Genomic DNA, 17,376 nt, shown 5'->3' on the forward strand with positions numbered 1-17,376 from the left:
TTTGAGTGAAGCCTTGAAGGAGGTGAGAAATGGAGCCACATAGACATTTGAGGGAATAGTGATTTAGGCAGAAGGGAAAGCCAGTGGAAAGGCTATGAGGGGGGAGTGTGTCAGGCCTTTTTAAGGAACAGCAATTAGGCCATGTGGCTAAAGTAGTGAGAGCATGTGGGAAAAGAGCAAGAGATGAAGTCACAGAGGTAAGGAAGGGTTGATCACACAGGGCTTTGTAAGTAATAATGGGAATTTTGGCTTTTACTCAGGAAGGAAAGGTGAGCCATTGGAAAGTTTTAAGCAGAGGAGTGATATGAAGGACTTAGGTATTGATACCATCCCTTGGCTGCTGGGTAAAGACCAGACTGTACTAACTTGTATTATAGACCTTATGACATTATAAGATAGCTATCATTTAAAAAAGTTTTTTATTGAGGTATAGTTGATTTACAATGTTGTGTTAGTTTCAGGTGTACAGCAAAGTGAATCTGTTATACATATACATATATCCACTCTTTTTCAGCTTCTTTTCCCATATAGGCCATTACAGAATATTGAGTAGAGTTCCCTGTGCTATACAGTAGGTCCTTATTAGTTATCTATTCTATTAGTAGTGTGTATGTGTCAATCCCAATCTTCCAATTTATCCATCCCCTGCCTTACCCTGCAGTAACCATAAATGTATTTTGTACACCTGTAACTCTATTTCTGTTTTGTAGATAAGTTCATTTGTAGCCTTTTTTAAGATTCTACATACAAGTGATATCATATGTTGTTTCTCTTTCTCTGTCTGACTTACTTCACTCAGTATGACAATCTCTAGGTCCATCCATGTTGCTGTGAATGGCATTATTTCTTTCCTATGGCTGAGTAATATTCCATTTATATATGTACCACATCTTCTTTATCCATTCCTCTGTTGATGGACATTTAGGTTGCTTCCATGTCCTGCTATTATAAATAGTGTAAGATAGCTATCATTTTACAGCAGTGCTCCTCAAACTTTAATATGTATTGTAAGTCAAATGTGAACCTTGTTAAAATGTAGATTTGAATTCAGGTCTGGAGTGGAATTAAAGATTCTGCATTTCTAACCAGCTCCCAGGTGATTCAGATGCTATTGGTCTAAGGCAGAACAGTTTGAGTGTAGGAGCTATGTCCAAGGCCTAGCATGGAGCAGAACTCCACTAAATGTTTGTGGAATGAATGACATATCAGCGGTTTGATGCCCAATGCCACGTAACATATTCGAGAGGGTAATTAAAAAATATATCAACCATTTGTATGGAGGTAGGAGGAACAGAAAAAGATAAAAGAGAGACAATGATGGATAGGTGAATAGATGAAAAGGGAAGGAAGAAAAGGAAAACTACCTTTTCCCAAATACTTACAATATTAGATTTACTTCATTTCCTCAATAAAGTTAAGAGGTTGGTAAAATGAAGCCTACTGGACAAGTCATAAAATCAAAGGTTAGAGGAGTTAAGAGGCACCTTCAAGGCCACAGGGTTAATTAGTGACTAAGTTAAGATGTGAAAGCCAGCACTCCATGTCCACAGAGCCCTTGTTCTTTCTACCCTACCTTACTGCCTTGGGGAAGGGGGAGGAGATAACCTTTAACCTGTCTGGAAGGGGTGAAAAAATGAATTTAGGTGAAGAAAGTTAAGGCCCAAAGTCCATGGTCTTGATCTTTTCAGAGCTGCACTGTCCGATGTGGTTGCTATTAGTCACGTGTGGCTATTTAAATTAAAATGAAATAAAATTTAAAATTCCATTTCTCAGTCATACTAGCCACATCTCAAGTGCTCAACAGCCACAGATATCTGATCAGTGGCTACTGTAATGGAGACTGCAGATACAGAACATTTTCATCACTGCAGGAAGCACTGCTTCCTATTAGGCAGCACTGCTCTAAAGAAACAAGAACTTTGAAAAATGTCAGAGCTATACCATTGATTACAGAGTGGGTCCTGGACCTAATCAGTAGGGCTGGAGGACAGAAAGTAGGACCTGATCTCTTATCTGGAATAAAGGGGATGAAAATATTCAAGGTAGAGTTTTTCACTGGGTCAAGCATAACGCTATAGTGTGTGAGAGAGAGGGAGGGGGGGAGAGAAATCCTTCTAAAAACATTATTTTCTCTATCTCTCATTGGTTTTCTCATACCATTTAGTAAAAGGTCCTTTGAAAATGCCAACTTGTCTCTGCTGGACTCAAGGCAGTGTGAGAAAAAAAAGGTTCTCATCCTCACTCAGGTCAGAAAGATGGAAGGGATGGAGTTAGACAATGTGGAGCCACAGTCCCTGGAGGGCAGAGTGGCATAGTGGAAGACAAGTATTACCAGGGATACTTGCAAAACATAGAGATTTCCGTGTTTTATCCCAGGCTGAGAATTCACAACTTTGCGTGGGGGGTGGGGTCAAAGAGGGCTGGAATCTGCATGCTTAACAAGCTAGCCCAGGGACTTCGGTGCACACTCAAGTTTGTAAACCACTGGCTTGGCAGGAAATGTGTTTTGCTGTAATGAAGTCAGGCCCTTACATGGGGTGGCAACAACTGGATCAGAAAACAAGAGGATAGGGATAGAGTTTCCGGCAGAGGGGACAGAGGGAGGCAGAGAGAGAGGGTGGGGAGAGGGAATATGAATATGAAAGTTAGACAGACAGGTAGATAGCAAAAAGGGGAGAAATAAACAGAGAGACTGAGAAACCCCAAGGGAGGAGTCTCACCCACAGAACAGAATCTACGAGGTTAGTCAAGCTGTGTTTCCTAATATCTTGGGATTTTCACAGGTACGGCCCAGGAAGCTTGTCATTTCTTCATGGAAGTGCCCTCTACCCCACCCTGAGTGCCCTCACATGCACCATCATAGCTGGGCCTACCTCACAAATGTCCTTTAGGTGCTTGATGTAATGACGCTCGGTGCTCATGATCTCATTGATTACGTTGGCTCGCATCTGGTCCCGGTTTTGGAGTGGCCGGCCCAGACAAAGGCAGTCTGAGTTGGGGTCCAGGTGCCCATTCTGAACGTCACTGGGCCCTTCCTCCACCCCATCCTCCTGGTTCACCCAGAGCTGTAGAGGCAGGCAGAAGAAGAATAACAGGTCAGCTTCCTTCTTTGAGAAGTTTTCAGACAAGAAGAAAAAGGACAAACTAAATTATTCAGGTATTCAGAGAACCTTCAATCAGAGCCCTATTAAACTGAATGCCTGGCCTGGCTCTAGGGTGACTTGCTGGTCCTAGGCATGAGTTTATTCCTCTCTAGGCCTATGGTGACCTATCCATAAAATGGAGGGTGGAGAAGAGTAGGACTAAACCATCTATAAGTGTCTTCCTGGCTAGGAAGATTTCAGAGGAGAAAAGAGTTATGGCAAGCAGAACTCATTCATGCTGGAGCATATCTAGGCAACACAGCTGTGTCAAAAAATATGTATTAAATTACACATCTTGGGAGGAGAGGTGTCCAAGATAGTGACATAGGAATACCCTTAGCTCACCTCCTACCATAGACACACCAAATCTACACCTATATAGAGAGCATTTCTTGAGGGCTGATTGAACAGCCATTGCACATAAAATGACCAGATAGAAATGAGAGGTAAAGGTGGAGACATGGTATATGTGGGAACCACACCTCTGTAGTAGCAATTTGTAGTAGGGATAGGTATTGCTGGGGGGCATAGGCACAGACTCACCTACCTTGGGAAACAGGAAAAACATAAAACCCAGCAGGTTAAAGAGCAGACTCACAGACTTAGAAAACAAACTTATGGTTACTGGGGGGAAGCGTTGGGGAGAGGGATAGATTGGGAGTTTGGGACTGACATGTACACAATGCTGTATTTAAAATAGATAACCAACAAGGACCTACTGTATAGCACAGGGAACTCTGCTCAATATTCTGTAATAACTTAAGTGGGAAAAGAATTTGGAAAAGAATATATACATGTTTATGTATAACTCAATCACTTTGCTATATACCTGAAACTAATGCAACACTGTTAATCAAATATACTCCAACATAAAATAAAAATTAAAAAAATAAAAATAAAATAAAGAGCACCTAGACTGTATAGTAATGAAAATTCATTTACTAACACTAGAACTTCTGCCAAATGGGCAAATAACTGCTGGAACCCCCAGAGGCAGTGCAACTAAGGAACACAAACAGAAATCTTTCTGTGCAGCTGCACAAGCCGCAGATTAAATCCCCGAGATCAGCTTGGTAAATCCTGTGTCTGTGGAATACCTAAATGGACGAGTGGTCCCACAACAGAGACTGGTCTAGGCTTCCTAGGAGTGGACTATGGGGGGTAAGTAAACGTGGGAGTCGGGCCAGGTCAGAGTGTGAGTTGGCCCCACAGTGCCCACAGCAGGTCCAGAGACCCACCTATAGGTATTGGAGGGCTTCCAGGGGAGGTGGAGATTGGCTCTGGCTCACTGTGGGAGCAAGGATGCTAACAGAGGAGGCCCCAGGAAAATATGATTATTACTATTATTCATTTTTGTTTGTTTCATTTTATTCAGTTGTTGGTGGTGTTGCATTTATTATTTTTTCTTTTATTTTTAATTAAAAAGTTTTAAAGATATATGTTAATTTTTCTATTTTTAATTTACTTTTTTGTTGTGTTAGAGTTTTTTTCTTGTGTTCTTTGTTTTTTATTTATTTTTATTTTTTTGATTGTTTTATGTGTATATTTTATGTTTTTTTGCATTATTTGTTTGCTCTATATTTTTATTTTTAATTTTTTGTTTATGTTAGTCTAGTCCTAACTGTTCTCATTTTTAAATTCTTTTGTTTCTTTGTTCTATTGGTATTTTTATTTATCTTTTTCTTTATTTGTGTGTGTGTGTTGTATTGTTGTTGCTCTGCTGTAGGTTCGAGGTAGTTTTTGCTATTATTTTTAACATCTTTATTGGAGTATAATTGCCTTACAATGTTGTATTAGTTTCTACTGTATAACAAAGGGAATCAGCTATATGCATACATATATCCCCATATCCCCTCCCTCTTGCGTCTCCCTCTGTCACTCCCTATCCCACCACTGTAGGTGGTCACAAATCACAGAGCAGATCTCCCTGTGCTATGCGGTGGCTTCCCAATAACTATCAATTTTACATTTGGTAGCATATATATGTCAATGCTACCCTCTCACTTCGTCCCAGCTTACCTTTCCCACTCCCTGTGTCCTCAAGTCCTGTGTCTGCATCTTTATTCCTGTCCTGCCCCTAGGTTCATCAGAATTGATTTTTTTAAATCCATATATACGTGTTAGCATACGGTACTTGTTTTTCTCTTTCTGACTTACTTCACTCTGTATGACAGACTCTAGGTCCACCCACCTCACTGCAAATAACTCAATTTCATTTCCTTTTATGGCTGAGTAATATTCTATTGTATATATGTGCCACATCTTCTTTATCCATTCATCTGTTGATGGACATTTAGGTTGCTTCCATGTTCTGGCTATTGTAAATAGAGCTGCAATGAACATTGTGGTACATGACTCTTTTTGAATTATGGTATTCTCACAGTGTATGCCCAGTAGTGGGATTGCTGGGTCATATGGTAGTTCTATTTTTAGTTTTTTAAGGAACCTCCATACTGTTCTCCATAGTCATGTATCAATTTACATTCCCACCAACAGTGCAAGAGGCTTCTCTTTTCTCCACACCCTCTCCAGCATTTATTGTTTGTGGATTTTTTGATGATGGCCATTCTGATTGGTGTGAGGTGATACCTCATTGTAGTTTTGATTTGTATTTCTCTAATGATTAGTGATGTTGAGCATTCTTTCATATGTTTGTTGGTAATCTGTATATCTTCTTTGGAGAAACGTCTATTAAGGTCTTCTGCCCATTTTTGGATGGGGTTGTTTTATTGATATTGAGTGGGATGAGCTGCTTGTATATTTCAGAGATTAACCCTTTATCAGTTGTTTGGTTTGCAACAATTTTCTCCCATTCTAAGGGTTGTCTTTTTGTCTTGTTCATGGTTTCCTCTGCTGTGCAAAAGCTTTTAAGTTTCATTAGGTCCAATTTGTTTATTTTTGTTTCAATTTCCATTTCTCTAGGAGGTGGGGTGGGTCAAAGAGTCTCTTGCTGTGATTTATGTCATAGAGTGTTCTGCCTATGTTTTCCTCTAAGAGTTTGAGAGTGTCTGGCATTACATTTAGGTCTTTAATCCATTTTGAGTTTATTTTTGTGTATGGTGTTAGGAAGTGTTCTAATTTCATTCTTTTACATGTAGTTCTCGAGTTTTCCCAGGGCCACTTAAGGAAGAGGCTGTCTTTTTTACATTGTATATTCTTGCCTCCTTTATCAAAGATAAGGTGACCATATGTGTGTGGGTTTATCTCTGGGCTTTCTATACTGTTCCATTTAACTATATTTCTATTTTTTGTGCCAGTACCATACTGTCTTGATTACCATAGCTTTGTAGGATAGTCTGAAGTCAGGGAGCCTGATTCCTCCAGCTCTATTTTTCTTTCTCAAGATTGCTTTGGCTATTCAGGGTCTTTTTGTTTCCATACAAGTTGTAAAATTTTCCATCCTAGTTCTGTGAAAAATGTTATTCGTATTTTGATAGGGATTGCATTGAATCTGTAGATTGCTTTAGGTAGTACAGTCATTTTCACAATGTTGATTCTTCCAGTGCAAGAATATGGTATATCTCTCCATCTGTTTGTATTATCTTTAATTTCTTTCATCAGTTTCTTACAGTTTCTTTGTATAGGTCATTTGTCTCCTTAGGTAGGTTTATTCCTAGGTATTTTATTCTTTTTGTTGCAGTGGTAAATTGGAGTGTTTTCTTAATTTCTCTTTCAGATTTTTTGTCATTACTGTATAGTAATGCAAGAGACTTCTGTGCATTAATTTCATATTCTTCTACTATACCAAATTCATTGATTAGTTCTAGTAGTTTTCTGGTAGCATCCTTAATATTCTCTAGGTATAGTATCATGTCATCTGCAAACAGTGACGGTTTTACTTCTTTTACGATTTGGAATCCTTTTATTCCTTTTTCTTCTCTGATGGCGGTGCCTAAAACTTCATAAACTATGGTGAATAATAGTGGTGAGAGTGGGCAACCTTGTCTTGTTCCTGATCTCAGGGGAAATTGTTTCAGTTTTTCACCATTGAGAAAGCTGTTTGCTGTGTGTTTGTCATATATAGCCTTTATTATGTTGAGGAGGTTCCCTCTATGCCCACATTCTGGAGAGTTTTTATCATAAGTGGGTGTTGAATATTGTCGAAAGCTATTTCTACATTTATTGAGATTATCACATGGATTTATCTTTCAATGTGTTAATATGCTGAATCACAATGATTGATTTGCTTATATTGAAGAATCCTTGCATTCCTGGTATAAATGTCACTTGATCCTGCTGTGTGATCCTTCTAATGTGCTGTTGGATTCTGTTTGCTAGTATTGTGTTGACGATTTCTGAATCTATGTTCATCAGTGATATTGGCCTATAGTTTTCTTTTTTTGTGACATCTTTGTCTGGTTTTGGTATCAGGGTGATGGTGGCCTCATAGAATGAATTTGGGAGGGTTCCTCCCTCTGCTATATTTTACAAGAGTTTGAGAAGGATACGTGTTAGCTCTTCTCTAAATATTCGATAGAATTCACCTGTGAAGCCATCTGGCCTTGGGCTTTTGTTTGTTGGAAGATTTTTGCTCACAGTTTCGATTTCAGCGCTTGTGATCGGTGTGTTCATATTTTCTATTTTTCCTGGTTCAGTCTCGGAAGGTATTACTTTTCTAAGAATTTTTCCATTTCTGCCAGGTTTTTCATTTTATTGGCATATAGTTGCTTGTAGTAATCTCATGATCCTTTATATTTCTGCAGTGTCAGTTGTTCCTTCATTTTCATTTCTAATTCTGTTGATTTGAGTCTTCTTTTCTGTGTGTGATGAGTCTGGCTATACGTTTATGAATTCTTTTTTTCCCAAAGAATCAGCTTTATGTTTACTGATTTTTGCTATTTTTCCCTTCATTTCTTTTCATTTCTGATCTGATCTTTATGATTTCTTTCCTTCTGCAAACTTTGTTTTTTTTAATTTTTGTTCTTCTTTCTCTAATTGCTTTAGGTGTAAGGTTAGGCTGTTTATTTGAGATTTTTCTTGTTTCTTGAGCTGAGATTTTATTGCTATAAACTTCCCTATAGAACTCTTTTGCTACATCCCGCAGGTTTTGGGTCATCGTGCTTCACTGTTATTTGTTTCTGGGTATTTGTTGATTTCCTCTTTGATTTCTTCAGTGATCTCTTGGTTATTTAGTAGTGTATTTTTAACCTCCATGTGTTTGTAATTTTTACAGTTTTTTTCTTGCAGTTAATATCTAGTCTCATAGTGTCGTGGGCTGTAAGCATACTTGATACAAATTCAAATTTTCTTAAATTAACCAAGGCTTGATTTGTGATCCAAGATATGATCTATTCTGGACAATATTCCATGACCACTTGACAAGAAAGTGTATTCTGTAATTTTTGTATGGAATGTCTTATAAATATCAATTAAGTCCATTTGGTCTAATGTGTCATTTAAAGCTTGTGTTTCCTTATTTATTTTCATTTTGGATGATCTGTCCACTGTTGAAAGTGGGGTTAAAGTGCCCCACTATTTTTGTGTTACTGTTGATTTCCCCTTTTTGACTGTTAGCATTTGCCTATGTATTGAAGTACTCCTATGTTGAGTGCATAAATATTTACAATGGTTATAACTTCTTCTTGGATTGATCCCTTGATCATTATGTAGTGTCCTTCTTTGTCTATTTAATAGTCTTTATTTTAAAGTCTATTTTGTCTGATATGAGAATTGCTACTCCAGCTTTCTTTTGATTTCCATTTGCATGGAATATCTTTTTCTATCCCCTTGCCGAGTGGTATTACATGGGGCCAGGAGATTAGTGGTGGTCCAATGACCTGGACTCGGCTCCCCACCTCGCAGGTTCAGGCCCAACACCCAGCTGGAGCACCAAGACCCTGCCAGCCACATGGCTCAGAAGAAAAGGAAGAAAAACAAACAAACAGATATAACCCCAAACTACATAGTAACAGCAATACTAAACAGACAAAATCACACAAAGAAACATACACACATGGAATAGCTTCAAGATGGTGGAAGACTAAGACGTGGAAATAACCTTCCTCCCCACAAATACATCAGAAATAAATCTCCATGTGGAATAACTCCTACAGAACACCTACTGAACACTGGCAGAAGTCCTCAGACTTTTCAAAATGCAAGAAACTCCTCACATACCTGGGTAGGGGAAAAGAAAAATGAAAAAAAACAGAGACAAAATAATACGGACAGGACCAGCACCTCTGGGAAGGAGGTTGAAGGAGGAAAAGTTTCCACACACTAGGAAGCTCCTTCACTGACTGAGAATGGGGCTGGGTGGGGGGAGGGGAACTTTGGAGCCAGGGAGGAGAGCTCAGCAACAGGGGTGAAGAGGACAAATTGGAGAGATTCCTGCGCAAATGATCCCTGGTGACCTGCACTCACAAGCCTAAGAGGCTTTTCTGCTCACCCACCAGGGTAGGTGGGGGCTGGGAGCTGAGGCTCAGGCTTTGGAGGTAGGACCCCAGGGAGAGGACTGGGGTTGGCTGCATGAATACAGCCGGAAGGGGGCTGGTGCTCCACAGTAGACCAGGAGGGAGTCCGGGGAAAAGTATGGAACTGCCAAAGAGGCAAGGGATCATTGTTTTGCCAGGCGCGAGGAGAGAGGATTCAGAGCACCACCTAAACCAGCTACAGAGTCAGGCACATGCCATGGCTATCAGTGTGGACACCAGAGATTGGCATGAAATGATAAGGCTGCTGCTGCAGCCACCAAGAAGCCTGTGTGCAAGCACTGGTCACTATCCATAGTTCCCCTTCCAGGAGCCTGTGCAGCCCACCACTGCCAGAGTCCCGTGATCCAGAGATGATTTCCCCAGAAAAGCACAGAGTGTGAATTGTCATGCTAGCCTCTGATGGCACAGACTTACACCCAATTTCGTACCCCTCCCTCCCATGGCCTGAGTGAGCCAGACCCCCTAATCAGCTACTATTTTAACCCCGTCCTATCTGTGTGGGGAACAGATGCCTCAGGCGACCTGCATGCAGAGGCAGGACCAAATCCAAAGCTGAACCCCAGGAGCTGTGCTAACAAAGAAGAAAAAGGGAAACCTACCCCAGTAGCCTTTGGAGCAGTGGATTAAAACTCCACAATCACCTTGATGTACCCTGCATCTGTGAAATAACTGAACAGATGATGAATCATCCCAAAATTGAGGCGGTGGACATTGGAAGCAACTGTAGACCTGGAGTTTGCTTTCTCCATCTAATTTGTTTCTGGCTTTATGTTTATTTTAGTTTAGTATTTAGAGTTTATTATCATTGATAGACTGGTTTATTGATCTGGTTGCTCTCTTCCTTTTTTTAAAATATATATATTTTTTCTTTTTTCTATTTTTGGGAGTGTGTAGGTGCATGCTTCTTCATGTGATTTTGTCTGTATAGCTTTGCTTTTACAATTTGTCCTAGTTTCTGTCTGAAGTGTGTTTTCTTTCTTTTTTTTTTTTTTTTTGCTGTACGTGGGCCTCTCACTGCTGTGGCCTCTCCCATTGCAGAGCACAGGCCCCGGACGCACAGGCTCACCGGCCATGGCTCACAGGCCCAGCTGCTCCGCGGCATGTGGGATCCTCCTGGACCGGGGCACAAACCCACTTCCCCTGCATCGGCAGGTGGACTCTCAACCACTGCGCCACCAGGGAAGCCCCTTTCTTTTTTTAAAAAAAATATTTTAGCACTTGTTATCATTGGTGGATTTGTTTTATCGTTTGGTTGTTTTCTTCTTTCTTTTTTTAATATTTTTTATTTTAATAATTTTATTTTACTTCTTTCTTTCTTTCTTTTCTTTTCTTTCTTTCCTTTTATCTCACTTTACTTCTGAGCCATGTGGCTGACAGGGTATTGGTGGTCTGGCCGGGTATCAGGCCTGTGCCTCTGAGGTGGGACAGCCGAGTTCAGGACATTGGTCCACCAGAGACCTCCCATCACCACATAATATCAAACAGCGAAAGCTCTCCCAGAGATATCCACCTCAACGCTAAGACCCCACTCCACTCAATAACCAGCAAGCTACAGGGTTGGACACCCTATGCCAAACAACTAGGAAGCAGGAACACAACCCCACCCATTAGCAGAGAAGCTACCTAAAATCATAATAAGATCAGAGACACGAACACACAAAACCGGATGTGGTCCTACCCACGAGAAAGACAAGATCCAGCCTCATCCACCAGAACACAGGCACCAGGCCCCTCCAATAGGAAGCCTACATAACACACTGAAGCAACATTAGCCACTGGGGGCAGACACCAAAAACAACAATGATTATGAACCTGAAGCCTGAAAAAAGGAGACCACAAACACAGTAAGTTAAGGAAAATAGAAGCCAGAGGAACACACAGCAGATGAAGAACCAAGGTAAAATCCCACCAGACCAAACAAATGAAGGGAAAGTAGTCAGTCTACCTGAAAAAGAATTCATGGTAATCATAGTAAAAATGGTTCAAAATCTTGGAAATAGAATGGTGAAAATATAAGAAATGTTTAACGAGAATCTAGAAAAAATAAGGACCAAACAAACAAGGATGAACAACACAATAAAAGAAATTAAAAATCCACTAGAAGGAATCAATAGCAGAATAACTGTGGCAGAAGAATGGATAAGTGACATTGAAGATAAAATAGTAGAAATATATACTGCAGAACAGAATAAAGAAAAAAGAATTGAGGACAGTCTCAGTGACCCCTGGGACAACACGAAATGCACCAACTAGCGAATTATAGGGGTGCCAGAGGAAAAGAAGGGGACTAAGAAAATATTGGAAGAGATTATAGTTGAAAACTTCCCTAATATGGGAAGGAAATAATTAATCATGTCCAGGAAGCACAAAGAGTCCCATACAGGATAAATTCAAGAAGAAACACGCCAAGACACATAATACTCAAAGTATCAAAAATTAAATACGAAGAAAAAATATGAAAAGCAGCAAGGGAAAAACAATAATAACATACAACGGAATCCCCATAAGGTTAACAGCTGATCTTTCAGCAAAAGCTCTGCAAGCCAGAAGGGAGTGGCAGGACATATTTAAAGTGATGAAATGGAAAAACCTACAACCAAGATTACTCTGCCCACCAAGGATCTCATTCAGATTCAATGGAGAAATTAAAATATTTACAAAGAAGCAAAGCTAAGAGAATTCAGCACCACCAAACCAGCTTTACAACAAATACTAAAGGAACTTCTGTAGGTAGGAAATGCAAGAAAAGGAAAAGACCTACAATAACAAACCCAAAACAATTAAGAAAATGGTAATAGGAACATTCATATTGATAACTACCTTAAATGTAAATAGATGAAATGCTCCAACAAAAAGACATAGACTGGCTAAATGGATACAAGAACAACACCTGTATATATACTGTCTATAAGAGACACACTTCCGACCTAGGGACACATACATACTGAAACTGAGGGGTTGGAAAAAGATATTCCATACAAAGGGAAATCAAAAGAAAGCAGGTGTAGCAATTCTCACATCAGACAAAATAGACTTTAAAATAAAGTCTACTTCAAGAGACAAAGAAGGACAGTACATAATGATCAAGGGATCAATCCAAGAAGAAGATACACCAATTGTAAATACACATGCACCCAATATAGGAGCACCTGAATACATAAGGCAAATGCTAACAACCAAAAGGGGGAAATGAACAGTAACACAATAATTGTAGGGGACTTTAACACCCCACTTTCACTAATGAACAGATCATCCATAATGAAAATAAATAAGGAAATACAAGCTTTAAATGTTACATTAAACATGCTGAAATTAAGTGATATTTATAGGACATTCCATCCAAAAACAACTGAATACACTTTCTCCTCAAGTGCTCATGGAACATTCTGCAGGATAGATCATATCTTGGGTCACAAAACAAGCCTAGGTAAATTTTAAAAATACTGAAATCTTATCCTGTATCTTTTCTGACCACAGCACTGTGAGACTCGATATCAATTACAGGAAAAAAATTGTAAAAAATACAGATACATGGAGGCTAAACAATACACTACTTAATACACAAGAGATCACAAGAAATCAAAAAGGAAATCAAAAAATACCTAGAAACAAATGACAATGAAAACACAATGACCCAAAACTGATGGGACGAAGCAAAAGAAGTTCTAAGAGGGATGTTTATAGAAATACAATCCTACCTCAGAAAACAAGAAACATCTCAAATGAACAACCTAACCTTCACCTCACGCAATTAGAGAAAGTAGAACAAGAAAAACCCAAAGTTAGCAGAAGGAAAGAAATCATAAAGATCAGATGAGAAATAAATGAGAAAGAAATGAAGGAAACAATAGCTAAGATCAATAAAACAAAAAGCTTGTTCTTTGAGAAGATAAACAAACTTAATAAAATATTACCCAGACTCATCAAGAAAAAAGGTAGAAGACTCAAATCAACAGATTTACAAATGAAAAAGGAGAAGTAACAACGAACACTGCAGAAATACAAAGGATCATGAGAGTTTACAACAAGCAACTATATGCCAATAAAATGGAAAAGCTGGAAGAAATGGACAATTTCTTAGAAAAGCACAAACTTCTGAGACTGAATCAGGAAGAAATAGAAAATATAAACAGACCAATCACAAGCACTGCAATTGAGACTTTGATTAAAAATCTTGCAGCAAACAAAAGCCCATGACCAGACGGCTTCACAAGCGAATTCTATCAAACATTTAGAGAAGAGCTAACACCTATACTTCTCAAAATCTTCCAAAATATAGCAGAGGGAGGAACACTCCCAAACACATTCTATGAGGCTACAATCACCCTGATGCCAAAACCAGACAAAGATGTCACAAAGAAAGAAAACTACAGACCAGTATCACTGATGAACATAGATGCAAAAATTGTCAACAAAACCGTAGCAAACAGCATCCAACAGCACATTAAAAGTATCATACACCATGATCAAGTGGGGTTTATCCCAGGAATAAAAGGAGTCTTCAGTATACACAACTCAATCGATGTTATAAGGCACTTTAAACAAATTGAAGGACAAAAACCATATGATCATCCCAATAGATATAGAAAAAGCTTTCGACAAAATTCAACACCCATTTATGATAAAAATCCTCCATAAAGTAGGCATAGTGGGAACTTACCTCAACATAATAAAGACCATGTATGCCAAACCCACAGCCAGCATCATTCTCAATGGTGAAAAAGTGAAACCATTTCCACTAAGATCAGGAATAAGACAAGGTTGCCTATTCTTACTACTATTATTCAGCATAGTTTGGGAAGTTTTAGCCACAGCCATCAGAGAAGAAAAAGAAATAAAAGAATCCAAATTGCAAAAGAAGAAGTAAATCTATCACTATTTGCAGATGAGATGATATTATAAATAGAGAGTCCTAAAGATGCTACCAGAAAACCAGTAGAGCTACTCAATGATTTTGGTAAAGTATCAGGATACAAAATTAATACACAGAAATCTCTTGCATTCCTATACACTAATGATGAAAAATATGAAAGAGAAATTAAAGAAACACTCCCATTTACCATCTCAACAAAAAGAATAAAATACCTAGGAATAAACCTACCTATGAATACAACAGATCTTTATACAGAAAACTATAAGACACTGATGAATGAAATTAAATATGATACAAACAGATGGAGAGATATACCATGTTCTTGCATTGGAAAAATCAACATTGTGAAAATGACCATACTACCCAAAACACTCTACAGATTCAATGCAATCCATATCAAATTACCAATGACAGTTTTCACAGAACTAGAACAAAAATTTTCACAATTTCTATGGAAACACCGAAGACACAGAATAGCTGAAGCAATCTTGTGAAAGAAATATGGAGCTGGAAGAATCAGGCTCCCTGACTTCAGACTATACTACAAATCTACAGTAATCAATACAGTATGGTTCTGACACAAAAGCAGATATATAGAGCAATGGAACAGAATAGAAATCCCAGAGATAAACCCATGTACATACGGTCACTTATCTTTGATAAAAGAGGGAAGAATATACAACAGAGAAAATACAGCCTCTTCAATAATGTGCTTGGACTATGGATAGCTACATGTAAAAGAATGAAAATAGTACACTCCCTAACACCATACAGAAAAATAAAGTCAAGGTGCATTAAAGACATAAATGTAAGGTGAGAAACTATAAAACTCTTAGAGGAAAACATAGGCAGGACACTCTATGACACAAATCACAGCAAGATCCTTTTTGATCCACCTCCTAGAGAAGTGGAAATAAAAACAAAGATAAACAAATTGGACCTAATGAAACTTAAAAGCTTCTGCACAGCAAAGGAAACCATAAAGAAGATGAAAGGACAGCCCTCTGAATGGGAGAAAATATTTGCAAATGAAGCAACTGACAAAGGATTAATCTCCAAATTTTACAAGCAGCTCATGCAGCTCAATATGAAAAAAACAAACAACCCAATCCAAAATGGGCAGAAGACCCAAATAGACATTTCTCCAAAGAAGACGTACAGATTGCCAACAAACACATGAAAGGATGCTCAACATCCCTAATCATTAGAGAAATGCAGATCAAAATTATAATGAGCTATCACCTCACACTAGTCAGAATGGCCATCATCAATAAATCTACAAACAATAAATGCTGGAGAGGGTGTGGAGAAAAGGGAACCCTCTTGCACTGTTGGTGGGAATGTAAATTGATACAGCCACTATGGAGAACAGCAGGGAGGTTCCTTAAAAAACTAAAAATAGAACTACCATACGACCCAGCAATTCAACTACTGAGCATATACACCGAGAAAATCATAATTCAAAAGAGTCATGTACCACAATGTTCATTGCAGCTCGATTTACAATAACCAGGATATGGAAGCAACCTATGTGGCCATTGACAGATGAATGGAAAAACAAGATGTGGCACATATATACAATGGAATATTTCTCAGCCATAAAAATAAATGAAATTGAGTTATTTGCAGTGAGGTGTATGGACCTAGATTCTGTCATACAGAGTGAAGTAAGTCAGAAACAGAAAGACAAATACCATATGCTAACACATATATATGGAGTTTAAAAAACAAAAAAAAAAAGTGGTTTTGAAGAACCTAGGAGCAGGACAGGAATAAAGACGCAGACATAGAGAATGAACTTGATTACATAAGGAGGGGGAAGTGTAAGATGGACGAAGTGAGAGAGTGGCATGGACTTATATATACTACCAAATGTAAAATAGATAGCTAGTGGGAAGCAGCTGCATAGCACAGGGAGATCAGCTCAGTGCTTTGTGACCCCCTAGAAGGATGGGATAGGGAGGGTGGGTTGGAGATGCAAGAGGGAGGAAATATGGGGATATATGTTTATGTATAGCTGATTCACTTTGTTATAAAGAAGAAACTAACACACCATTGTTAAGCAATTATACTCCAATAAAGATTTTAAAAAAGAAATATACACACACTCATAAAGCTAAAAAAAACAAACAACTAAAAATTAAAAAATAACTAACAGACAGAACCCTAGGATAAATGGTAAAAGCAAACCTAAACAGAGAAGATCACACAAAGAGACATAAACATACACACTCACAAAAAGAGAATAAAGGTAAAAAATAAAAATATATTTAAAAGATAATAAATTTAAAAAGTAAAATTAAATTTAAAAAAAGGAAGATAGCAACCAAACCAATAAATAAATCCACAAATTATAACAAGCACTAAAATCTAAACTGTGATAAATGTAAAACCATAAACCAATCAGACGCAGAAAGCAAACCCAAAGGCTAAAGTTGCTCCCAAAGTCAACCGCCTCAATTTTGGGAACATTCTTTGTCTATTCAGGTATTGTTCAAATGCAGCATTTTTCAAGTTGATTGTGGGGATTTAATCTGCTTGTCCTCAGGCTGTAGGAAGTAATTCCCCTTCTTTTCTTTGTACAGCTCCTGGGTTTCAGCTTTCGTTTTGGCCCTGCCTCTGCATTTAGGCTGCCCTCAGGCATCTATTCCCCTCACAGACTGGAGGGATTAAAGCAGCAGCTGATTAGGGCTCTATTGCTCACTCAGGCTGTATTGAGGGAGGGGTACGGTAGTTATAATTAGAATGCAGGGAGAACCTGCGGTGGGAGAAGCCAGCATAACTTCGTCACAGCCTGAGGCACGCAGTGTGTTCTCCAAGGGGAAGTTTCCCTGGATCACGGGACCCTGGCAGTGGCATGCTGCACAGGTTACCAGGGTGATGTGGGTAGTGACCTGTGCTTTCACACAGGATTCTTGGTGGCAGC

At 38.8% G+C, this 17,376-nt stretch overlaps 1 protein-coding gene across 9 annotated transcripts in view; it reads right to left on the reverse strand.

Annotated features, from left to right (window-relative positions):
- ARHGEF9 (Cdc42 guanine nucleotide exchange factor 9) overlaps positions 1 to 17,376 on the reverse strand; it is a 223,590-nt gene that overhangs the window by 96,440 nt on the left and 109,774 nt on the right. For all 9 annotated transcript variants that reach the window (XR_009560590.1, XM_060291795.1, XM_060291801.1 and 6 more), the window contains one exon: positions 2,874 to 3,065. Coding sequence is in view for 8 of the 9 variants with exons in the window: in XM_060291795.1 (XP_060147778.1) it covers positions 2,874 to 3,065 (192 nt within the window). In the remaining variant the exon portion in view is untranslated. The remainder of the gene's footprint in view (positions 1 to 2,873; positions 3,066 to 17,376) is intronic.

Source organism: Globicephala melas, chromosome X, assembly GCF_963455315.2.
Source record: "Globicephala melas chromosome X, mGloMel1.2, whole genome shotgun sequence".
NCBI lineage: Eukaryota > Metazoa > Chordata > Mammalia > Artiodactyla > Delphinidae > Globicephala > Globicephala melas.